The 25463-nt window shown below is 37.4% G+C and overlaps 3 protein-coding genes across 12 annotated transcripts in view; 1 reads left to right on the top strand and 2 right to left on the bottom strand.

Moving 5' to 3' along the window:
• The window catches only part of LOC127963955 (microtubule-associated protein RP/EB family member 1-like), an 82543-nt gene that overhangs the window by 47006 nt on the left and 10074 nt on the right, over nucleotides 1-25463 (bottom strand). The gene's annotated exons all lie outside the window — the stretch shown is intronic.
• On the top strand, nucleotides 12252-24680 carry spata6 (spermatogenesis associated 6). 5 transcript variants are annotated; one of them, XM_052564050.1, is made up of 13 exons: nucleotides 12252-12397; nucleotides 13280-13417; nucleotides 13522-13570; nucleotides 13675-13716; nucleotides 14161-14285; nucleotides 14502-14582; nucleotides 17739-18152; nucleotides 18972-19098; nucleotides 20245-20285; nucleotides 20380-20486; nucleotides 22233-22329; nucleotides 23102-23196; nucleotides 24232-24680. In XM_052564050.1, exons 1-13 carry the CDS (start codon nucleotides 12308-12310, stop codon nucleotides 24413-24415), a joined length of 1590 nt encoding a protein of 529 aa, XP_052420010.1. In that variant the 5' UTR covers nucleotides 12252-12307; the 3' UTR covers nucleotides 24416-24680. The 5 variants fall into 5 exon arrangements, 4 of the variants coding, with proteins under 4 accessions (XP_052420010.1, XP_052420013.1, XP_052420011.1 ...); XR_008154935.1 differs by having other exon boundaries at nucleotides 12293-12397; nucleotides 22233-22358; nucleotides 24232-24272; XM_052564053.1 differs by having other exon boundaries at nucleotides 12293-12397; nucleotides 18972-19089; nucleotides 20392-20486.
• LOC127963958 (deoxynucleotidyltransferase terminal-interacting protein 2-like) lies at nucleotides 24461-25457 on the bottom strand. The gene is made up of 3 exons (XM_052564069.1): nucleotides 25327-25457; nucleotides 25002-25111; nucleotides 24461-24852 (listed from the first exon to the last, which is right to left on the bottom strand). Exons 1-3 carry the CDS (start codon nucleotides 25450-25452, stop codon nucleotides 24747-24749), a joined length of 342 nt encoding a protein of 113 aa, XP_052420029.1. The 5' UTR covers nucleotides 25453-25457; the 3' UTR covers nucleotides 24461-24746.

The raw sequence follows: 25463 nt of genomic DNA, 5'->3' as shown, positions 1-25463 counted from the left end.
CGCACAGTGTTATGGCGACCGTGCCATTTTCTTTTGTCCTTTAGGCTACAGACGGCTACTGTGAGAGCTGTTATCCCTGGGCTAAGCTATAAAAGTCCCACTCAATCAAGCACCGCCTTTCAATGTCAGACGTTTCGGTTTGGATCCAGCGAGCTTAAATGTTGCACGGCTGTCTTGAGAATGAGCCGTACATATAAAGCAATCCAGCACAAGCACAATGTCGGATCAGACGGCTCAATGGATCCAGCTGCCTTTAACATCAGTCACAGCCTTTTCCAAAGACAATTCTGTTGATCCTCAAGTTAACTGCCAATGGCTGACATGAGATCAGCCTGAACAACGGCCTGATTGGCAGAGGTGTAGTAAAGAACATAAGAAGGGCCTTTTTTGAATACCAAATAGCATTTCAAACATGACAATGCAAGACCATATTCATACTGTATATTTGAAATGTAGCGCTTTCAATCAAACTAAAAAGGATGAGAGGTCTTTAAATCCTCCAGAAAATTGAGTTAGCAGTAACCTGTAATACACATTGTGGGGATACACAGGCCTCCGCAACACTGTGGAAATCATATGCATGCTTTGCAGAAGGCTTAATGTGATTTAGCCAAGACAGACATTTTCCTGGATCAATGTCCTTTGTTGGTCCTGGAACAACAATCTGTAACACTTTACAATAGGGTCTCATTTGTTAACATTAGTTAATGCATTAGCAAACATGAACTAACAATAAGCAATCTTTTCATTTAAATAATGCCTATTAATCTTTATTAAAGGGGGGGGGGGGGGTAAAATGCTCGTTTTCACTCAATATCCTGTTAATCTTGAGTACCTATAGAGTATCACTGCATCCTTCATAACTCCAATTATTATTAAATTATTTTATTATATTCATAAGAGAAAGATAGTCTGTACCGATTTTTCCCGGAAAAACACGAGCCGCTGGAGGCGTGACGTGTGGGCGGAGCTAAAGAATCACGAGCACGAGTAGGCTTTTGCGTTGAGAGCGTCTGGAAGCTGTGACACCGTGAGGAAAAAACATCCAAAACAAACCATGGCTAACAGTCAGATTCAGCGTATATTTATGATCCAGAATCAGATCCAGAGGCTGAAATTTAACAAGAGCAGCATCAGCAACGACGTCTCTATGTGGTATGTACTGAAACTGTATATATTTGCTTAGCGGTTTTGGAAAATAACTAAGTTCCACTTTATGTCGTCTTTTTTTTTTTTTTTAAGCTGTAACGTTACATGAGGAAAGTGCAGTTTGATGCCAACATCGCATGTTGTTTACTTGATGTGCTTACGCGCCGATAGCTAAGTTAACAACACAGAGATATTTGAAGCAGTTTTACTCACCGCATGCGGTTCCAACACACGATCGTGACCCTTTTTCATTGGGACTGCATTATCCTTAAGAAATAAACGATGTGCAAATCCGGCGTCAAACTGGGCCTTGTTTTTTATTGGTAATCTGTGCAGGGTTGTCTTGCCCTGTCAACCAAAAACACACGTCTTTTGTGACATTCCGCGACACTCTCGCTCTGATCAGTGAATGTCTGTGCTCTCAGTGCTCTGCTATTCGGGAGCGCGCTCTTCCGACAGAAGTGCCCTTAAGACCCATATAAGGAAATTTCACGCCATCTAATGTCACACAGAGCCATACTCGAAAAAAACTTTCCAAAACTTGTGACAAACCACAACTTAATTTTTGAAACTTTGTCCCCTTTAATCTTAGTTAATTACATTTTTGTAAACTAAATGTATTAATAAATGTTAAAATGACCATTGAATACAATTAATAGATGCTGTGTAAGTATTATACATTTCATAAAGTTCTTGTTAACTATATTAAGGTTAATAAATAAGAGGTACAGGTTGAGGATAGCATCAATAAGGTCTAAAATAGTCAAAAAGCATACCCATGGCATTTTTATGTTATTTTGATGCTTCATTGTCTGTTCAAAGCTTCAAAGCTTAGTTTGTGTTTATTGTAGTTTTATAGAAAAAAGCCACCAGTTAATTGATCATTTCGTGTTCCATAAAGAAGAAGAAAAAGCCAGAAAGGTTTGGCACGACAAGGGTATTTATTTATTTATTTATTTTAAATTTGATGCTGTCACTCGAATTCATTCATAAATCAGCTTTAATTATCTTTTAATCTGATAATGATATAATTTAAAAGATAGTGCCCCTTAGCTTCAATGTAATTAGCTTCTTTTTGTTATCTTGTAGCATGAGTTAAATACTTTTTTAAAAGCTAGCTTGGCTGTATTTAAATGAAATTATAAATAGCTTCACAAGCTACGGTTTCAGAGTGTCTTTCTCACTGCAACACTCTTAATGCCTCATTAGCTGTTCCTAATTTTTATGTGTAGCCTGTCTGCAGCAGTGATAAATTAAGATTTTAATTACTTGCTATTGCGAACACTTAAAGGAACAGTTCACCCGAGAATGCAATTCTGTCATCGTGTACACACTCGTGTTGTTCCAAATTTTCAATGACTTTCTTTCTTCTGTGGAACATAAATATTGACAAATGTCTGTTCAATGAAAGTCAGTCCAATGCTTTTTGATGCCATTGATGTTCATTATTTGGACAAAAAGAGTTGAAACACTTTTTAAGGTAATATATGGTCAATTTGATGACAGAAATGTCACTCTTGGCTGATTTATCAGTTTACGGTTCTCGATCAGATCGTTGTTTTATTTTATACTCTTTGACTGATGGTTTAGATGCATTCAGTGTTTTCCAATGTGAGTTAAGAAACTTCTAATGGTCAGAACGGAGTGGATATGGTTCTCTCTCGCTCTCTATCTGTGGAGTAGATTGTCTTGAGGGGTCATCAGATACGGCAGTGTTCTGGTCTTTGAGAGCTTTATGGCATGAAATGGATTTGATTCGAATCCAGCCTGTGGCCAATCCAGCCACTGTACCTCTGCATTGCTCTTAAAGCCAATACTTCATAGCAGAGTGCTTATCTCAGCTCTTTAGCACCACTGCTCATGGTCATCTCCTTCCTATTAACACTACAGCAGGGCTGTCTCTGATGGGAAAATGGCAACGAGCAGTCTGCCAAGTTATATCATGTACGTTGCAGACTGTCTGGATGCATATGTGTGTGTGTGTGTGTGCGTGACACGTTGAAGTATTTGATTAAATACATAGATAAATGTTGAGGCACTTAGGAAGCATTATTAAAATTTCCTGCTCGGATTCCTGCCAAATGCAATTCCAAAGCCTGAGTTTGTCCTCTACGGCTGTTAACTTGGGTTTCGCCCTACAGAGGCCGGACGAAAGGTCCTTACTGAGGGTTCGAGCAACAGGGAGACAATAGCTGCGTGCTTTATGTGCTCTTGTTTACTGTTTTAATTAGCATTGTTAATTGGCACTTTGTGACAGCTTGGTGACAGGCCTGTCACTCCACTGTATTGATGCCACTCTCGTTCCTAATTTGTCTTCTTGTTAACACACGGCCGGCTCCAGACCAGGGTGCCTTGTTTCTTGTCATTGGGCCATCATTGTCCATTTGTCTGCGCGGGAGCGTTTGCGTGCGGATACACAGTCCGGTAAACAAATTATTTGTCAGGCCATGGAAACGTCCATCTCTGTCTCATCTCATCAGCCCCTTGGAGACCTGTCCTTGAGTCGAAACAAAGACGGCAATCGATCCAAACACTCGAGCGTATGCCGATGACATTAAAAACCTCACACGCATCAATGACACGGACTGCTTAAACCATTTAAGCCCACGGGAAACTGAAGAAAGCTCTTTAGCTCAGTCTGTAAACAGTTTTTGGTGACTTTTTAGAAAGCGCATTTGAAAACTTGACTGCTTGATAATGTGTCATGCGGTGGTGTTTAGTTCAGTGTATACATACGTTTCTGTTGGAATTTCTGTTTAGTCGTAGAGAATTTGCTGTATTTTCAGCAACTTTACATGAAAAAACACACTTAAAAATTGCCCAATATGTTGCACAGTATGAAACATTGTGGAAATGATTCTTATTACGACATAGCTGGGAAAAATCTGGGCATATTAATATGTTAACTGAAACCGCCAGATTTCTGCAACACAGTGTGAAGAGCCATGCTGAGATTTTAGACTTTAGAGCTTTTTGAACTGTTGTATTTCCATTCATGCATGTAGTATATTTTTAAAAAGAAACAAATAAAACTGTTTTATATTTAATCGGGTAGATGGCAAAAATAATTTAATTTAAAAGATATGGCTGAGGTTATCAAATTTATAGGGAGATTTATTGGGGTTTTTTTATTGGTAGATATAAAATATGCAGCTTCCCCTAAAATAGTATGTGAAAAGTAGGCTAAAACACACACAAAGCAGCTGCTGCAAAGTGTGAATATGCAGAAGAATCACAGACTGGGGTGCCCTAAAACAGCTGGTACTGTCAGCTTGCACACATTTGTGCAGAATCCAGCACTCTTGATTGCAATAAGACCAAATATGATCCATATTGGATGTTACAGAGCTGGGAGATGTTCTCTTTCAGCTTTATACCGAACATGTGTCATTTACATGTGTGTGTTTTAAAAAAAAAATTTGATTTACTTTTAACTTGTTGAAAACCCTGACATGAATAATAATGACATAGTAGACTAAATAGTCAAATGTTTTAGTTTTTGTGAGAATTTTTCCAGACAAATAGTCACAGACCCATTTTTTAAATATAAAAATGACTGAGAACATCTGGTGTATAGGGTTATTTTCATAATGTTAAACTGTTAAACAAAATTCCCCTCATTTATTCGGATTCCCTTCACATCTGAGTGATTAAATGTGAAGCGCAATTCTGTCTCATGATGTTTGCAATCTGGCTTCTGTTATATGATTGTGACCACTTCACCACACGGGACGCCTAACCTTCATGTCACATTATTATGCAAGAGCTCTCGTCTACCGTCCAGGTGGAACGGTGGATGTTTTGGAAAATTCCAGCCCTCAGCAGGCCTCATCCACAATTCTGGCAGTACCTCGCTTTTCCCCCGCTTCCAGGTTGTTCTAGGCATTCTGGTTGCTGCTGGGCCGTTGCCAACAGCCAATCAGAGCACAGGAGAGTCCCGCTCACAGCTGTGATGCTGATGAAGCCTTCTCCTCTTCCTCATCAGACCTTCCATCGCATATTTCCTGTTATAAATGGGTATAATGTGTCATCACAAGTGGAGAGACCATCTGCAAACGGCAGGGTCCCGGGCTATTTCTGTCAGAGCTCCACGTACTCACATACTCACTGGCTGGAAGAGTTTCTCTTTATTGAGGGGAAGCATGAAACTTTTCAGGAGGTCAAAGCAAAGATGTCATGGATGCGAGAGATTTGAGGACAATTTGTTATAATATTTTGTTGCTTCAGAGAGACTTGATAACACAAAAGGACATTGGTTCTCCACTAGTGGGTTGCAAATCGAAAATGAATTGCTAGTAGCTATAAAAGCTACTTTTACTATTATTATTTTAACACTTTCTCACTGTTATTATTTAGATTATTTAATGTAGTATTATTTTGTATTGTTTTAAAACATACAACCTTTTATTTTGCATAACTTTATAATTATTTTTATTAACGTTTAATTTTACATAGCAATTTTATTTGGGATTATTTATTTTATTATTCTAAAACAAACTTTTTTTTTTTAAATACTGTTTTAATTACTTTTTTGTATTTTATTAAATTTTACATAGCAATATTATTTTGGATTAAATAATAGTTATTTTATTTTGTATTCTTATTTAAAACAACTTCATTTTGCATTATTATTATTATTATTATTATTATTATTATTATTATTAATCAAACAATATTTACTTTTGCACAATGTTATCTTAACGATTTATTATTATTATTATTATTATTATTATTATTATTATTATTATACATTTCAGTCATAAATTTTTCTGTTTAATTTCCTACAATATTATCATATTTATTTTCAGATATTATTATTATTATTATTATTATTGTAATAAAATTCAGTTTTTTTCATAATATCATATTTATTTTCATTTATTATTAAAATAATAAATAATAATAAAAAAACTATTGAGGTCATTTACGCTATTCCTTAATCAATGCGGTGCACATTAGAAACATAACAGAAATGCTATGTCATGCCATGTCTTCTGTGTCATCCTTTCAAAGTGAACCCTGCCATCTTCCCTGCCCGGCATCCAAAAATAGCCATTGTTTTTGGAGGGCTGCAGTGTTTGTAACCCTGGCCAGATGGGGTGTGAAGACAGGGGCTGGAGTCATGGAGAGAGTTCCCATCAGCCCGCTGGGTGAGGGATGAAACCCAGAAAGGCTCTGTACACTGCAGTGGCTGTCAAGGCCACAGAGAGCAGGGGGGTGATGAGCAAACGGCTGGATCTGAGGTTTAGACACAGACGCTTTGACCTCTCTGCTAATCAAGGTCACGTCGAGCGCCTGTTTATTTCACTGACAAATGGTCATGATGTAGTTGGTGATTGATGTGGTTATGAATAACCCAGTAGTGCACAAGCAGAGTAGAAAATGGATTGAATTGTCATGTAGTCTGTGAATATGTGTGTGTCATTTAAATGCACGAGACATGACAGAAAGTCCTTTGGCTGGTGCATTCCCATCAAGGAGGGATTGTTTATGAGTTAAAAGCTTTGGATAATAGGATTTCCAGCCGTGGCCTTGGGATTTATGTGACCAGGGAGATTTTTGACTGTTGGAAGAAATTGGAAAAATAAAAATAAAAATAAAAAATGACTGAATCGCTTTGCACCTTGTTTTTCTTCCAGGGCTCTTGTTTCACTCCAACAGCCCTGACAGTCAGACATGTCATCTCAGAACATCGGTAAAGGGCTGACAGCCAAAGGTGAAAAATAACACCTCTGTGTTCATTCATCAACAGTGTCCGGCCCCATAAGAGCAGCCCGTTAACCACAACACACAGCTGGAGAAAACCTTCCTTATCAGATCATGATGGAACATCTATTCTGAGCCAGTGTCCTGCAACACAGACATCCATCACAGTCCATGACACACTGTATGATCTATATCCCACGATCAAGCTTTTCTTTGAAATCTTGTATAAAAATGTACAGTTTAAAGACACGGGTCACCAATACAAAAATAAAATAAAAATTCTAATGTTGTACCAAACATGTATGACTGACTTTCTTCTGTGGGACACAAAAGGAGATATTAAATATAATTTCATGGAGCTTTTTTGGTCGTATCACCAAATGAAGCTGGGGCAGATATTTGGTTCGGTCTGTTCGTTTATGATCATATTATTGTTTTTCATCATAGGAACTACTTCTCTGACATCTTTTTTTTAAGCCTGAATGCCTGAATGCACCACTATTTGTAGTTGCATGGAAAAAATGTCCAGTACATTCTTTGAAATGTCTCCTTTTGTATTCTGCGGAAGAAAGAAAGTCAGGTTTGGAACAACACGAGAGTGAGTAAATGATGACAGAATTTTCATTTGCGGATGAACTATTCCTTTAGGTTAAAAGAAAATGATTTCCGTTTAAGGTTTGCCTGGCTTGTGGTTGCTGGAGTTAAACGGCTCCCACTCTTTCAGCTGCATTGGAAGTGCCCTCACAGCTCTTTGATGCAGTGCTTTTGGTAATTGATGTGCTCTGTAACGTGGGCACGGTGGAAGAAAGGCTTGTGTGGGGGGGGGGGGTGTGGAGTAGATGCATGAATTTAAATAAAGCTCCGGCTGTAAGTAACTGCAGGAATGAGATGCATTTATTTTCTTTTGGCTGACTTGACTGAGAGGCGTTTGATTTATCCTCACGAGGAGTTGAGCGCTGGCTTGCCTGTCCTGCTTATTTACTCTCCGTATTGCTCTGCTGGGTATTGGCCAGTTATTTACTGCAAATGGTCGCGTTGGTATGAGATGGGAGAAAATCGGGCTCTTATTTATTTATTTTTCAATTAAAAGTGGCACGTCAGAACAGAGATTTAAAGGTTCTGAGGGATCCGACGCTCTAACTGTGCTGGGGCCTAGGAGGCGTTCCAATATTGCTTTGTTGTCGACTGTCTCTTTAGGAATACAGAGACAGACTGCTGGAGTGGGCTCAAGGTATTCGACTTTTCAATGCTGGCAAGTTTTTACCAATGACAGTAAAGCATTCAATAGACCAATATATATGCATATGAAGGTCACTTTATTTTGCGTTTTTTCCCGCCAACAAAAAAATCTATGTGGGGTTCCACAGCTGAGATGTGCAGTCGCTGTACAGTAATAATCTGTGTTATGTGATCTCAAAGGTTCCTTAATTTCCTCACATAGACATAAGACTGGGCAGAAACGTTGCCCGGACATTCCTGGATTACTACAAACTGAACAACCTGATAGACGAAAGCAAACTCACAGGACACATTAACAGGTGAATAATGCAATCACATATTCCATTATCTCACAGCAATGGCACTGATCTTGGGTTTGTTTTCCATATCCTTATGAATAATAATACATACTTTATACTACAGTCCTGCATGAGAATAGCCACTTTGTACTTTTTTTTTTATTACTTAATTGAGAATATATAATTGCTAACAACTTGAAACTTAAGGTGGAAATCAGCAAAACTGTATTTAGCTTATTTTGTTAAAGGATTAGTTCATTTCCAGAATAAAAATATCATGATAATTTAATCACCCCCATGTCATCCAAGATGATTTACTTGCCCCCATATCATCATGCCTTTCTTTATTCAGTCAAAAAGAAATTAAAATTTTTGAATAAAACATTGCAGGATTTTTCTCTATATAGTGGAATTCAGTGAGACCCAAATGGTTGAAGGTTCAAATTGCAGTTTCGATGCAATTTAATTGAATTCAATGCAGGTTCAAAGTGCTCTACGCTATCTCAGCCAATGAATAAGTGTTTTATTTAGCAAAAAGAAAAAAAGACAATCTATATACTGTATTTTCCAGACTATAAGTTGCACTTTTTTTTCATAGTTTGGCTGGTCCTGCGACTTATAGTCAGGTGCGACTTATTTATCAAAATTAATTTAACATGAACCGAGAGAAATGAACCAAGAGAAAACATTACCGTCTATAGCCGCGAGAGTGTGCTCTATACTGCCAGAGATGCTGCTCCTGTAGTCTACACTGAGCAGCATAGAGCGCCCTCTCGTGTCTGTAGACGGTAATGTTTTCTCTTGGTTCTAAATCAGTGCGACTTATTTATGTTTTTTTCCTCATGATGATGTATTTTTGGACTGATGCGATTTATACTCCGGTTCGACTTATAGTACGAAAAATACAGTACTTTTTAATAAAAAAATGCTCGTTTTGCACTAGCTGCATGATGCGCATCCGCGACTTCAAACTTTACTTAACCATGTTGGAAAGGTGACGTGTGATGTAGGCGGAAGTACAAACACAGTGTTTACAAAACAAGAAAGTCAGATGCCTTTTACAAAACAAAAGCCAAAACAACAATGTTGGACGAATATGAGTTGGAGAAGTACACAGACAAAGAATTAATGAAGCTTTTCTTTAAATTACACCCAATACTTCATAATGTAAGTGCTTCACACAATAGATAGCCTTCAGATTTTTGTTTAGCTTTCAGATGGTCTCTTTTGACAGCATCTAATGTAAAGCTTCTCGAAATTTGTTTTCCTTCCTCCCAAATTTTTGACCTTAATTTTTTAGTGTAGAATTTAATATTTTGATCATTTCACACAAAATTCACATGCTCAGCTCATGGTCACATGTCATGCAGTAAACAACGAAAATATTTTATATTTTTTGTGTTTTATTTTAAAATGATATATTTTAATTTGCGTTTTCATCAATTCACACATTTAGAAAACCCCACTCTTAATAATCATATAATATGGAAATTGTATATATATATATATATATATATATATATATATAATTTACTCTCTAATCTCTACTCTTACAAGTACTGTCACATGCTTTATTTTCTGTATAATTGTCACTAAACAAGGGGTGGCTTATCTAACCCTGAACTTTTGATTCTTACAAAACTCCTCTAAGAAACATCCTTTATGTCTTTCAGCTCTCTCGATGGCTCATCCACCAGTCATCAAGGAAACAAAGCTGGAAATGGAAAGGTTAAAGGAGACAGAAAACCCCATGGAGTCAGGGATTACTAAAAACACAGGGAATACTGTACGGTTCCACATCCTCGAGTGAGACGTTGTGAACTATGGTCCACTTGCAAATTAGGTTTTCATATCAGCCCACCGCAATCCACCAGATATTTGTTGTCTAAGTTTGTATGTGCTGATAGGACTCAACGACTGTGAATAAGTCTTCGGTATTAATTCTCACTTGTGAGATATTGCACAGAGAAAACATCAACTGCAAATTATCCCACCGGCTACATTTATTGCTTTTACAGAGCTTTGTTGAATACCAACTACTTTCTTTGCCTTGCATTTGGAGTTGCCTGTTATCAGTACAGAAATTGTATTTCGCTCAGCGGTGCTCATTCTGATAAAGTGATTACTTTTATGAATTCTTTAATTGTCTAGATAGTCATCTTGAGTTATTTATTCAAACCTCGATGTTTGAAAATTGCTTAAATAAAAAGCAATTGACCTGTAATGTTTTAATATATGCATGCCTTGTGTTCATAAATTTGCTTCGAATAAAGTGTTTGATAAAAAATGGCTTTCCAGTATCTTATTAAGTGCTTATATTGAAATCGTTTTGAAATGCTGTTAAAAAAAACAATGCATTTTAATCCCCTCATCATAGTCTCAGGGCAATAAGCATCAACACATTGTTTGCTCTGCTGTTCACCAAAGTACTCTAATACGGAGTCTGTTAAGCCTGTAACACAGCGTCTCCAAACAATGTCTGATCTGTCCACACGCAGAACACAGTGTGAGGGGGCTGAAATACTGAATGGCTCAAGCTATCAGTCAAGAAGTGTGAAAAGCAGTGTGTATTTTTCAGGCCAAGTCATTCGGAATAACTGAGGCAATCAGTCAGAAAAGGCAAAAACAAATGACTTGCATTTTAGATGGTTGAAGAGAAGATGGCGAGAGCTAATGTGAATGAGAAAACACATCCATCTACAGAATCTCGACAAACACACACACACACAGGTAATGGTGCTGTCATACCTAAAAGCCCTTGTGCTTATGGAGAGCCTCACCTCCCCACTGCGCTGTCATTTTAACCAGATCCTCGAACCATTAGTCCCTTAAGCTTGGCTCACCTCACTGCCACAAACACATCCTAATTGCCCTTAGGCTCCTGTGAACTGTTTGCATTTCCCTTCTTAAACATCGACATGGTCCATTCTTTTGCACAAGTTAACTGGCCTCTGTGATTCTCTGTGAGGTCTGTCTCTCAGCACTAAAAGTGGTATGGTTCACTTCGAGGGCAGATTCTTATTGAACATCATTATAAGCTGCTTAAAACTGAGACTTAGTGAACTAATGTCACCCCACTTTTAGACATTTCTACTTCCCTTCACCCTACGTGTTTAAAAATAGTAATTACTTTTCAGATTCCCGTGTCTGAATGTGTCCTCGTGTGTCAAATCACTCCTGGCCCCTCTTGACTTAAAAAAGCTGTTTTTAGGACCAAATGCTCCTAACTGTGCATTTTCTTACCAAATCTTTACAAGATTCACTTTTGACAGAGTTGGGTTGGGTTGGCTTTTCAGCATCCAACAATTGTTTGTCCAATATAGAAATATCCTGTTATGTCCGTTCTTTAAATTTTTGTTATTTGTTTTATGAAGTAATACATTCAGTTGTTAATTTACAGCAGTATAGCAAAAGTAATAGTATTACAGCAGTCAGCACAATAACAGCAATAAAATGCAAATGCAGCAATAAAATACAGTATTTTAATTATTAATTTAAATGATTAATTTACAGTCTTATGATGATAACTATTAGTATTATAAATATTACAGAAATGTATTTGTGGTTAATAATTAGTCACTCTAATTATAGCAGCTACAGTATTCTGTTGTAGAGTCAAACTAAATAATCTGGTTTTATGAGAAAAAAAAACAATACTTTTATTAAAACTACAGCAGTTGTACTGTAGCTTTCATATGTTATATTCTTTTTTTAGATTTATTTTAGATTTTATTTTATTTTTTGAATTTTTTTTTCTTTTTTTATACTATTTTAGAGAGAACTCTAGCCTTTAGCTAAACTTCTACTTTCCGCCTTAACAAAAAAAACAATTGTTATTACTACATTTATTTAAAGGTTTTACGTTTGTCGTCATTTCCTCGCGGTTTCAAGGAATGGGAACTTGGGCTGTTGTCATAGCAACAAATTTTTAAAACATGGGCGGATTAACGCCGCCCAAGCAGCCTTCAGCTTCACAAATGCGACAAAAAGCGCTAAAATGCACTGTCGAGGTGGATATCCAATCTGTAAGTATATCAGCCCGCGTCCCATTCTGCCTTTTTCACTCAACGACAACACAAATCTTCCTGTTTGCGTGTGTTATGAAAGACGTTTCCGTGTTAGCATACTGTTAGCAACAAGTGGCTAACAGTGTACCACGGATGTTCATCGGCAATCAATCAAAGCTGCAACGAGCAGAAACATGATAATAAACTGCCCTGCATTCATTCCAGCCTCCGATGTGTTTATTAAAAGCGATGCACATGCAATCTACTTCATTTTCAGCCAGGCTGTTAGCATCTAACTTACGTTAGTAGTTTTTGGTTCAGTCGGAGCTTTTGTTTTTCATACAGTATAGTGCATCATGGATATAGGAGAAATTATCTTCTGATCTGCAGGAAATTGTGGTTATTTTAATACTGTAATCAAAGTGATCACTCTTTAGACATTCACATTAAAGTGTGACTAGGAAGGGGAAGTAGTTGCTTTACATTCGGAGATAAGCAAGACATGTTAATTAAGTAATATGTTGTTTTTTTGTAAAAATCGTTTTTGTAAAAAGTTCGCTTGGTAAGATTTTGTTTTCATGTTGAGAGATTTTTCAAATCTGCATTCATTTAAATACAAATAGACTAAAGACAGTAATACTGTGAACTAAACAAACAAAACTGTTTTCTATTTTAATGTATTTTAAAATGTGAGGGCAAAACAAAAAATTTCTACATCCACTACATTTAGTGTCATAAGATCCTTGAGAGTGGCACTTCAGTGGCAGTGATACTTTTTCCAGGATTCATTGAAGAATAGAAAGCTCAAAGGAGCAGCATTGTACATGAAAGATCATGTAAAATAAAATGATAAAAAATATGGTGTAAGATGATCTCATGTTAATGTTTTTCCTCCTATAGATAACTTGTCCAGGGGTGGTGCTATCATCCCAAGAAGACATTTATGTGAGTGTTCGGATAATGGGCCAGTATCAGAAGTCCAAGTGTGTTCCTCCAGTTTTCCCTCTGCTGCTGCATGAAAAAATGGTGTTTGTGAAGGTAAGACTTTATTAAAATGTCTTTGAGTCATTTCGACCTGTGACACATGCTATCTTACTATCTGATTTCTTTTATTTTGTTTCTTCTCCCATTCTCTTCGGCAGACCTTTGTGGGAGCAGTTGATCCGGGTGCTGTAGCTGAGCATCTGGAAAGTAAGAATACTTTGGGCTGACTTCAATTTGTCCTGTGTTCTTTCATAAACTTTAGATCAATAAACTTATATACTTTTCCATCATGTTTTTTTCCTCTGCTGCAGATGATACAACATCTTTAGAGCTCATTCAGCTCGTTCCTCCAGGTAAGATCTCACATCCATTCCAGCTGTAACACTGACAGATTTTTGAGGCTGTAGATTGAGTTCTCTAACATAGCGCTGTAAACCGAAAAAAAAACATTAGATTTGAGCTAAGCTTTGATTGAAGGCTCCAGCTTTTGCTGTTGACGCAACGAGCGAATTCTCAGACCTGCCAGTACAATTTAAAAAATTAACCAACATCAGCAGGGGAATACATACATTATTGGACCGAGCACTCTCATTACAGTATGCATAAATTATGTGGCTTTCAATGGAGGTCTTTTGGGCTGAGATTATTTTTTTTTTTTTTTTTTTTTTTTTTTACACACACAATCTGACTCTCATTCTTTCCTGTTACTTTATTGCTTTAAAACACAAAGAAACAGCTGTCAAGAAAAACGTACAGAATTCACCATTCCATCATGTATTTTTTATTTGACTGTGCAGAGGGTGAGATCCTGGCCACGTTTGAAGATGACACCCGGGAGTTTCTGTATCCAGGCCCTCGTTTGACTCCCAGAAGCCCCGGCCCAGAGAGAGAGATTCTGATGAAGAGATCCATCACCTTCCCCGTGCGTGTGTCTTCCTCTCAGCGTTTTTGTCATATCTCTGATGCATCTTAAAAGCCGGTCCCATTTTCCTGCTATTTGCTTGAAGACGTAGATTGTTTTGGTAAATTGATCTGCCAAGAGTGTTATTATCTGCATTTGCCCTCTGTCTTTTCATCATTCGAAAAGTTTTGTGATGTTTTTTTTCTGCTCACTATCTCTCCTGTCTTGTTCCCTCAGGGAATCTCTCCCAAAGTGGAGTTTTCAACGACGTCTATTATTGAGGAGTGTGATGTGAAACATGGTCAGCCTGCCATGTCTGTGAGTCTCGGGGCTTTTGTTATTGCCATTATATTGCAGCTGGTATGTGCTCCGTTCCAAAAGCTACCGCGCTGCCTACATAGGCAGCTGCCTTTGAAGGCGTCTGGCTTCTGGAACGATGGCTTCTGTATGATGCTTCTGCTCGTTATGTTTTGGAACAGAGCAATTATTTGTGATGCTATATGAATAGCAACACTAAGGTTTAACGGAAAAGGACCATACGAAGGCTTTTTTTAGATGTATGTGGGAGTACGATGGGTCTCCCTGTCAATCAAACTGTCTGTTGCCATCTGTGCCACTTTCTGCTGTCCTTCTAGTGGCCTCACGCCCCCTTTCAGGATGCTCTTTTTACCATGCAGGTAATTACAGAGAATTGGCTCTTTTCTACTTGGATCGACGCTGATCAGTTGGACTTGACCGGTCCAATTTGTTTCCTCCATTACTTGCTCGCAGACCTCTCGTTGCGTTTCAAATCGCTGATTGAGTCTGCATCCTTCATGTCAAGTTTCTCAGACCCTCGTTAGACGGCTTCTGCTGTTGACTGTCTCGTCGGTCATGTTTCATGTGCTTTTCCTCCCTTTGTGGATGTCTCTAGTTTGGACTTGACACGGCATTCTGTAAAGCGGGCTTTCTCGGTGCGATTTGCATGCATTTGAACGGCGCTTGTTTCTTGTTTAATAAGCTACTTGTGGTGCTGGCTTTGTTGTTTCAAGGACATCCGGCTTTATCTCCCATTACCAACACCAGCCGAGCCACTAATCACATCAGACAAGCACGACTCCTGCTTTAAAACGGCCTCTTTGTCCCTCCGTCCAAAGAAAAAGGAAGAAGAGAGAGGGAGAGAAGAATAAAAGGAGAAAAAGCCACTTAGTTTAATTTCATTAAATCTTGACTCTTCAAACGGCAATCGCTATCAGGATTTACTTTTTTCTTTTTCTGCTTTTTAAAAATGACTTAATATGGCAGGATGTTCCAATTAGCATTTAAATTATCGTTGTTTTTTTTTACATCCATGTAATGCCATTATCATATTAGGTTGAGACCGGCCAACAAATGCAATTAACATTTTTAAAAACGTATTTACCCAGGCAGCGCCTGCAGGAACAGTTGTTATTGGGGCTCAGAATTATGTTAGCTGAGATTAGAGTTATTGAAGTCATTTGCCTGCAAAGGTGAGATTGGAACACTGAGGAAAGGTTTACATCAGGTTACATGTGTACATAACAAGGAAAAGAGTGGATTAGCCCGGTACGAACAGAAAGAAGTTTGCAATATCACTATAATAAAGCGTGACCTTATACTCTCTTCCTCTGGGATCTTCTTTTCCATTTTTGTTTCAAAGGTGAAGAGTGTCATTTCACGCTGTTGTTATTGCTTATAGTAAAGTATTCAAACAAACCCCTAACCCTAAGTATTAAACACTAATGTTTAACTGTGCTACTGACATGAATAGCCACCTTAGCAACTGTGTTGCTATATGCTAATAAAAATATAGAGCACCTTATATATATATATATATATATATATATATATATATATATATATAATTTTTTTTTATTAATAACTTTAAATAGCAATTATTTTCATTTTTTTATTTCATTTTCGTTTACATTTTCGTTTTAGGTGTTTGTCATCTTTATTAGTTCTCATTTTTTATATTTCTATTTAGCTTTTTATTTCCATTTTAGTCATTGTACTTTTTTTTTTTTTTACACATTTCATGAAAATTTATATTTAATTTTATTTCATTACCACAAACATTTTTGTGATAGTTTAAATTTCAGTTAATGATTACACTACAACTATGAATTCTATTCAGTGAATAATTCAATGAAGTCTTTTGGTGTGTTTGATTTTATCCGATGCTGCGCAGACAGATGGACGGCTGACTTGAAGCAGTGCATGTTGGTTAGAAATTTTGTCTGACTTGAACCGGCGCTGATGCCATGTCACTTTCACATGTGGCATCAAAGTACCACAATAGCCTTTCGAGAACAGCCGGCTAACTCGACACAGCTTTTTCAGAGCGACTGCAGGAGTGCTGATGATGACAGCTGTTAAACGATTGGACAAATTTACCACATGACAACAATGACGTGTGTTTCTAACATCTTCCTTTCCAATACTGCTCACAAATCTGTTTTTAGAACCGTAAAAGCTATTTTACTATAGTCGCAATCTTATATTGAGTGGCGTAAAAAAAAAAACACTGATAGACCCACACTTTATTGGTATTTATATATTGTATGTTTATGTTGAACTTTATTCTTGAACAGATAGTGCTGTATTAAAGGGGTTATTGGATGCTTCTCTATAATGATATAATGATAAAAATCCACCCTAATCTACTAAAATCTTTAGCCCTTTCTCAAATCAAGCCAATCTCCGATGTGATGCACAAAAACAGGCCCCTCCCACGATTGTTTGATTGACAGTAGCATTTCAGCACAGACTGGACTGGTGTCTTACTTTAGACCCACCCTGAGTGAGCTGTCATCAGTCTGCCATTGTTTCACCGCCGGAGCAGATGTACACAAGAATGACTCCTAAGCGATTGAGGTGTTCTGTTGTTTGATGTAATAATGAACATAGCAGTCATCATTTACTCCCGAAATCTGAACCACTGAAGACACAGTGGATTACGTTTGATTTTGAAGGGAATGTGCCCCCGATCTTCCTAAATGTGTTCAAATGTTCACGCGAATCATTTGGGATCCAGCTTCACCTATAGGAAAAGTGTTCTAATTAATCTTTGCAAATCAACTTTCCTAATAATGTGCTAATTAGCAAATATCATGATGAATGCAGCTAAAGTAAACAGTCCCTCAGAGAGCAGCTCGGGAGAGAGGGGCGGGGTCAACAGAGCTCATTAACATTTTTAGGAAACTGCTACTAAATGGCCTGCTCTAAAACAAGATGTTTTTGACAGGGTAAAAAAGGGTATTGTTTTTTTTACACTACCATTGAGAAGTTTTAACCAAACTATGTTACAGACTTTTCATTAAGACCCTAAAGAATCATATCAACTTGTGGAAAATGGGCATCCGATGACCACTTAAAGCAGTACATAAAAAGTGTTTCTGTTGCTTATAAAACGTTTCTGAAACGTCTGTGTTTTTGACAAATAATGTATGTTATTCATTTCATCTGTGATAGAGTATGCAAACACCACAAGAGCGTCACTACCAGGAGCAGAAAGTGTCCGACTTGACGTCTCCGCTTTCAGTTCCGCCCCCGACTGCAAGCGGCTACTCTCGCCGATCAGTCTGCGCAGCCCTGCATGATGTCAAACATACCTCTGATGTCCCTATCCAGTCATGTGCTCGTACCTCAACTAAACCCTGTCGTGTAAGAACTTCCCCTGCAAACTCAAAGAAGAAGAAGAAGCCAGACACAGCGCCATCCAGTGGATACAAGAAGCCAACGGTGGCGTCTCAAAGCCGCGCTCCTGCACCCTACACCCACCGTAAGATGTGTCAGCTGTCTGAGGAGGCCAGACAACGACTCAGCCACCTCAAACTTGGGCCCTACACATTTAAAAAAGAGACGGTCCCTCAGGCTCCATTTGTGGTGGGTCAGATTGACTTATTAAACAATACAAACAGAGTTTATTGTGCATTTTTCATCTTTGGTTAATGATCATGTTATTAACATGTATGCACTTATTTAAGTTTGACGTGTGAACTGCGGTATTTTTTTTCTGAGGGCATTGATTACAGGAGACAGACAGCCGTGTCAAAATCTTTACTCGTTTTCAAGACTGAAGTAAAAGCATAAATTCCCCCTTTTGTTTCTTTTTCGTGTTTTCTAAAACAACAGTAAGTACATCCTGGGGTGCAAATATCAAAGCTGTCATGGTATAAAAGGCAGCTTTTGGATTTGTGTCTGATATCATCATGGCATTTTCTGTCACAGGCCTTTTAAAAAGTGGCTAGCCTTTTCAAAGAAAATCCCCAGGCTACAATTAACCTAAGTAATTAAGAGTCAGGCTGTGATTAGCAAATTCTTTCCTCTTATTTCAGCAGATTAGCCCTTTCAGTTTATGTGTGTTTAAAGTCGGCACACTTGTTTTGCATGAAAACTAAATAGCTCGTTTCATTAGCTTGCTTGGTCACTTTACTATTTAAATGAAGTTCGAATGGACTAATTGAAGTCTGAGAGTATACACAGGCACCTGAGTCTGAGGAACTTCCCTCTGAAGTTTCTCTCCTCACTTTCACCTTCCTAGAAAAGTGATTAACTCTGAAATGAAAGTCAAATTCATTTGAATAATCGATGCTCTGTGTGTCAATGGAGTGTTGATGCACTTCGCTTCACCTGCTAAATCAAAGATGAGCGAGTATTTATCTTTTAATGGGCACCGTAGCTGATTGAATCTTCTGTTTGCAGGTCCCCCGAAGCCCAAACACGTCTCTGATGGAAACCTCCATGTGTCTAACATCTCAGTCTTCTCCTAAAAGAAGCCCCCTACGTCCGCAGTCAAGGAGCTACACCACAGACTTCACAGGTCACTATGGTATTGTGTTTTTACATGTCTATTTGTGCATTTATTCATCCTCATGTTTCTCCAAACCTGTATGACTTTCTTTTATAAATTAAGATACTTAAAAAAAATAAAACAATAAAAAAGGGGTCCAGTGTTGTTTTGGATCAGAATGACTTGAATGGTATGAACAAAAACAGATCTCGAAAAAAGACACTACTGTTCAGAATACTTTTTATTAATACTCAGCTAGGACACATTAAATTGATCAAAAGTAACAGTAAAAAAACAATTTTATGAAAGGTTTGTATTTCAATTTTTTTTTTTTTTACTTTCTATGTCCCAAAGAATCCTGAAAAAAAACAAAAACGTTCAGTTTCCACAAAAATATTAAGCAGCACAATTGTTTTGCAACATTAATAACAATAAATGTGTCTTGAGCACCAAATTAGCATATTGGCATGATTTCTGAAGGATCATGTGACACTGATGACTATGAATGGCTGCTGAAAATTCAGCTTCTCTCTCACAGGAATAAATTAAATTGTAAAATATACTACATTAGAAAACAATTTAAAAGTGCAATAATAGTTCAATAAATGCAGTCTTAAAACTACAATAACAAAAAAAAAACTTTTGAACAGTATTGTAGCTTGTGTTCTCTAGAAGAAAAAAACTCAGGTTGGAGTGACAAATTATTTTCATTTGTGGGTGAGCTATTCTTTTAAAATGGTTTGTTTTGAGTATTTCAATCAATTACTGATCATTAAGTATTATATGTGTTTTTCTGTGTACAGTATTTTCCGGACTATAAGTCACACTTTTTTTCATAGTTTGGCTGGTCCTGCTACTTATAGTCAGGTGTGACTTATTTATCAAAATTAATTTGACATGAACCAAGAGAAATGAACCAAGAGAAAACATTACCGTCTACAGCCACGAGAGCTGCTACGTGCTCCTGTAGTCTACACTGAAGCCCCCTCTCGCGGCTGGAGACGGTAATGTTGTCTCTTGGTTCTAAATAAATGCGACTTATAGTCCAGTGTGACTTATGTTTTTTTCCTCATCGTGACGTATTTTTGGACTGATGCGACTTATACTCAGGTGCAACTTATAGTCCGAAAAATACGGTATTGTGGAAGATGCATTTTACCATATTTTCCCACTAAACTTCTCCAGATCGCTCTCTCCGTGGAAGTTTGAGATCAAAGCCCTCACATGTAAGTTACAAAGAGCTTGGTTTGAAATATTTCGAGCTGTACAGGAATCCTTGCCTATTCTGACACTGTTTTCTCCACTATATCTCTTGGGGAGGCATCCATGCAGGCAGCCAGGAGTTCCCCCAAAGATCACTCCACCCCTGTGTCCATCACCTTCAGAGATCAGAGTCCAGTCCTGACGCGCTCTTCCCTGAAAGAACGGTATGTTTAACATCCGATACTGCATTTACTGCAAAGCGATTTAACACGCACTGTCATACTGTTCGATTTTGTCATTGGATTGATTTGTTTTTTCAGAAGGATCAACACACAGAAGCATTATACTTACTTCCATAGGTTTAATAAATGTCATGCTTGTGCTTTCCTTAAAATCCATCCTATATGATATGCATTTTTCTCAAACGTGCAGTGAGCGAAACTAAAAGTGCTGCCCCTTCGTCCCTTTCCTATGAAGTTCCAATGATGTGGTATTGACTAAATGTGCGGCTCATAAAAACAAAGCCCAGTAAACTGAGCGTCCATTCCACAAATCTATATTGTGATCACACGCAACAGACGAGATGAATTTACTGCCTCACCTTCAAATGACAGAACCTGATGTTTGGTCATGTTTGTTCATTACTTATGAGAAGGGGGTTGGAGCTGCTGAGAAAACAAGGGGAAATGCTATTGATTGGGTTTCAGTGAGATCTAATGCGTTTGACCCGACGCACAGTTTAATAAATTCCGAGAGGCCCTTGTCATTGATCTGAACATCGGCTGCGAAACCGGCAAATGTTTGTTTGTTTGTTTGCTAGTCTCTCAACCGCCAGCGCCTTTTCCGCAGGGGCATGAGCAAACATTTCAAATCAATAGACAATCTAAGTCTTGAGAGTAAATAGTGGGAAATGTGTGATACTATTCTGTCAATTGAAAACATGACCGGAGTCACCGGCCCGGAGATTAAGACCCGCTCCGCAGATTCGCACAATGAGAGATCAGGCACGTCTTTTTGAGCTGTTGTTGGGTGGGTTGGGGGGGGGGTTTGAGTGAAAGAAACGACAGTTTCTAAAAGTTCAGTCTGGCCCTTTCTCTGGCCTTGTTGTATGGTAATTCTAAAGATGGCCATCGTTCGAACCACAGTGATGCATGACCTTTCATACAGATCTGCTAGTCTTTTTACCTCTATATTCCTTTTAATAAAGATTGCAATTAATTATCTCCTTCTATCTTTTTAAGAAGTGCGTTAATAATATATTGCTAGTTTATTCACACACAGGTTTTAATATTGTAAATCCAAGGACACCGCTCAAATGTTTGTGTAATTCCTCATCTGAGCTTCTCTCTTGTGGCATATTTAGATGCATAAAAAAGAAAATATCAGCATTTGCTACAGGGCTGGAGATAAATGTCTCTGTATGTGCATTTGTGATTTAACTTCATGATTTAACTGGTCTGAAATTTACAAGTCCTATTTCCCAAGATGACAGAGCTCCAATGTAATGGCTATAGCACAGACTAGTGGTTTGAGCTGGTATTGTTGCTATTTATTTCAGTATTTGGTTTCTTTTATTTCCAACTTAATTTTTATTAATTTTAGACTTTTTATTCTTACATATATACAAGAATGAATATATAAAAAATTATATGTATCTATAAATTGAAATTATTTTACAATTATAAAATTGTAAATTTATATTTAATATATAGGTGTATATATGTGTATATATATGTGTGTGTGTATATATGTATGTGTGTATATATATATATAAAATGACAAATGTAATAGTAAAAATTATAATAATACTATAAATATTAGTTTGTACAAATTTATTATAGTTGTCGCCTCTATTCAGTCCTTTGTAGTAGATTTTCTTGTGGAATTCCAAGACTATTTTTCATATTTAGTTAAAGACATTGGTCCAGTTGATTTGTATTTTCAGTCCTGTTGTTTTCCATTCATTGCAGTTTCCAGAGTTCCTCCAGTCCCTCACAGTCGGAGGAGATCCACAAACGAGTGCAGAGAATCCTGAACATCCACGCACCCCGCTGCAAGCTTTCTTTCGTACGTCTCGCCTGAGATCGCAACTGCATGTAATGCTGTCATTCAGTGCACACGTTAACCCATGCAAAAGCAATCTTCAAAACATTCATTACGGCACATGTCAGTGTTTCAAACGTCCTCCATTGATTCTGTCAAGCGCTCGGTGTTCTTCACATCCATTGTGTCAGGATGTGCCGCCACTGTCTTCCAGGAAGTGAACGAGGTAATCACCTTACGTGCTCATTCTTTCTGTTCACTCGAGTCGTGGGCTGCTTAAACGCATCACCGCCCACGCTGTGTTCCGCTGGAAGAAAAGCGAGAGAGTTCTAATTACTCTAAAGCTTCCCCAAATCCCCCCTTAGAGGAAGAAAGGAGTGCATGTTCACTGGGAGGAAGGTCTGCAGGCTGACGGCTGTCGTTACAGGCTCATCTTTTACAGATAGAAGAGAGAGAAGAGATGCCACAGTGGCACAGTTGGGTGCCAAGCGCTGCGTGGCTGAAGCCCAGCTCAAGAAGAGAACTGTGTAATCCACTCCAGAGTTAAAAAGAGAGAAGGACTGGGATTTATTTTTAAGAGTTTTAATCAAGCAGTTCAAAGGATTTGCTTTTATGAGAGTTTCACTCTTATTGCATTAGCAGATTTTTGAAAAAAAAAAAAAATTAGTTTGGTATATTCGGCAGCGCTGCATATCTTTGTGCTAATTTCACCGTATTATAATTACAGTTTGCTTTATTGTATTATTTAGTGATAATGATTTGAATGTTTTCATGACTAAAGTGTGTGTGTTGTCAGGATGAAGAGAGTGAGGAGGAGGAGGGGGTCAGACAGAGTTTACATGTTTCTACCCACCATGACTCTGTGATTGACAACCGGCTACCACAGGACAGGTGAACATCACCTTATCTCAAACAGTTTAGGATTTCTAGTTTAAATGAAAATTTTAATATTTCTTTGGTTATATATATATATATATATATATATATATATATATATATATATATATATATATATATATATAAAAACAATGGAATACCAGCAGAAGATAGAGTCCCTGCTCACCTGTTAACATGTCACAGTCCTGCAGGGAGGCATGAGGACTGCAGGTGTGGCCAGAGAAATAAACGGCAATGTCTTTCATTTTTGTATATACCGAAGACAACGCTACAGGTAGACAGGAAGAACAGCTAATCGTCCTTAACCATGTGTCCCCCAAGACTTGTGCTTAAACTTGCAAGTGCTTTTTTTGAAGAGTGCATATTAACCGCAAGAAATCGAAAATCTCGTCTAGGGACTAACAGAGTTTAGGACAGCCCTGCTGTAAATCCAAATATCCAGTGGAAATTCTGAATATATAGATGCAAATCGTATATTTCATTAATATAGACATAAATCTGATTATATAGTTTTAAGCCTGAATATATAACTGTACATTGTGAATATGTGCTTATAATCTGAATATTTACACGAACGTTGCAATATATAGTGCCTTGAGTTTACGAAAGACAAACTACAAATAGACTGTATAATAATGATAAATGAATAAGTCTGAATATATAGATAATGTAGATGCAAATTATATGTAAAATATGAAAATCATATATGAAAATCATGAACACATATAGAAGTTAATCTGAATAAATAATTAAACATCTGATTCTGAATAAATTCAATTTAATTCAAAAATATTATTGGGAGTTAGAATATATAAATGTAAATTGTGTATAAAGTTATTTTAACTATATAACTGTTAATCAGACTGTGTATACTCAAGACTGTATGTCTTATGTGTATATATATATATATTAATGTATATAATTTATTTTTTTAGCAATTTCTACTTGGCCTTGAAAACGTAAGCTTGCAGTGGAACATACAGTAAGTTTTAATTTGACATTAAATGTTGTGTCCTGTCCATACTGCAGGCTTATTCCTGGAGAATCATCCGTTCATTCAGACAACGGAACATTCTGGACTAACAGAGCGGGTGCGTACACAGGAAAGCCCCACAGAGCTGTGTTTGAGGACAGCTTGAGCAAAATCTACAAGAACCTTTACAGGAACGCATTACAGACAGGACACAGTGGACAAAACACCTGGGCACAGTGATCTTAATAGATCTATTCAATCAAATCAGGAAAACTGTACGGGTGGTGAGAGTTTGACAAGATGTTATTTACAGTATTTACTACAGTACGCTTTCTTTGGACTTGATTAATTATGAATCCACAGAGGTGTAATCAGTCAGACAATCTCTAAAATCATTGTCTCTGTACAATCTGCATGTGTTTCTTTTTTACATGCAATGCATATGATTATAACACTAAAAACGGTTGTTCAATAATCCACTGAAAATAAAAATATAGTTGCCTTATATTTACAAAGGCTATACAATTCTTGTTCAGGAAAGAGGACAAAAAAACTGATTAATCTTATGAAATTATAAATTAATTTTCTTTTTATGAAACTTGTGCTTTTTGTTCATCTTGCCAGCGGCCTGTGCTGCTTTTTCTGCCATGATCTCTTGATATTTCTTTTTGTTATAGCTGAAAAGAAGAAAATATGTATTTTAGTACATGACAATTAATTTAAAACAATAGTGGAGAACAATCTATAATAAAATCCAATTGTCATGAATACAAATCATTCATCACAGTTTACTTTATATAAAACTAATCAGCCACAGCTTTCTTACCTTCTAAACTCTGCATCTGCAAGCAGCTCCTCCACCATGGTCCTTTTCCTTTGTTTCTTAGGGATTCTTGAACTATAAAAGTCTACTGGGTTGTCAACCACTGTACCAACCTGGAACAAAAAGAGCAAAACTTTACTAAAGAATAGACCAATATGCCATTGTCTGCTTTCTTTAAAATGTATGCCTATGGTTGATTGCAACGTCAGGATTTTGATAACCATTCTCATTTTTTGTTTTCACTTTTTGTTTTCTGTCTAAGGAACAATGGCTTTTTGTAAAGTTGCTTGAGAGGAAAGTCTGTTGCTGATAAGACTTCCCAACCAACCTGAAAGTACTTGGGAGGTCCTTCTCTGTCATTCTTCTTGTAGAAGCGCTTTGGGTCCATAGCGGAGCGCATCTTAAGTGCCTTCAGGTCGTTTTTGAGCTCTTCTGTTAATTCCGGAGCTCTCATGTTGAACCAGC

The sequence above is a fragment of the Carassius gibelio genome, chromosome B8 (genome assembly GCF_023724105.1).
Source record: "Carassius gibelio isolate Cgi1373 ecotype wild population from Czech Republic chromosome B8, carGib1.2-hapl.c, whole genome shotgun sequence".
Lineage (NCBI taxonomy): Eukaryota > Metazoa > Chordata > Actinopteri > Cypriniformes > Cyprinidae > Carassius > Carassius gibelio.
The sequence above is the reverse complement of the archived record's forward strand: the minus strand, read 5'-3'. Positions and strand labels throughout refer to the sequence as shown.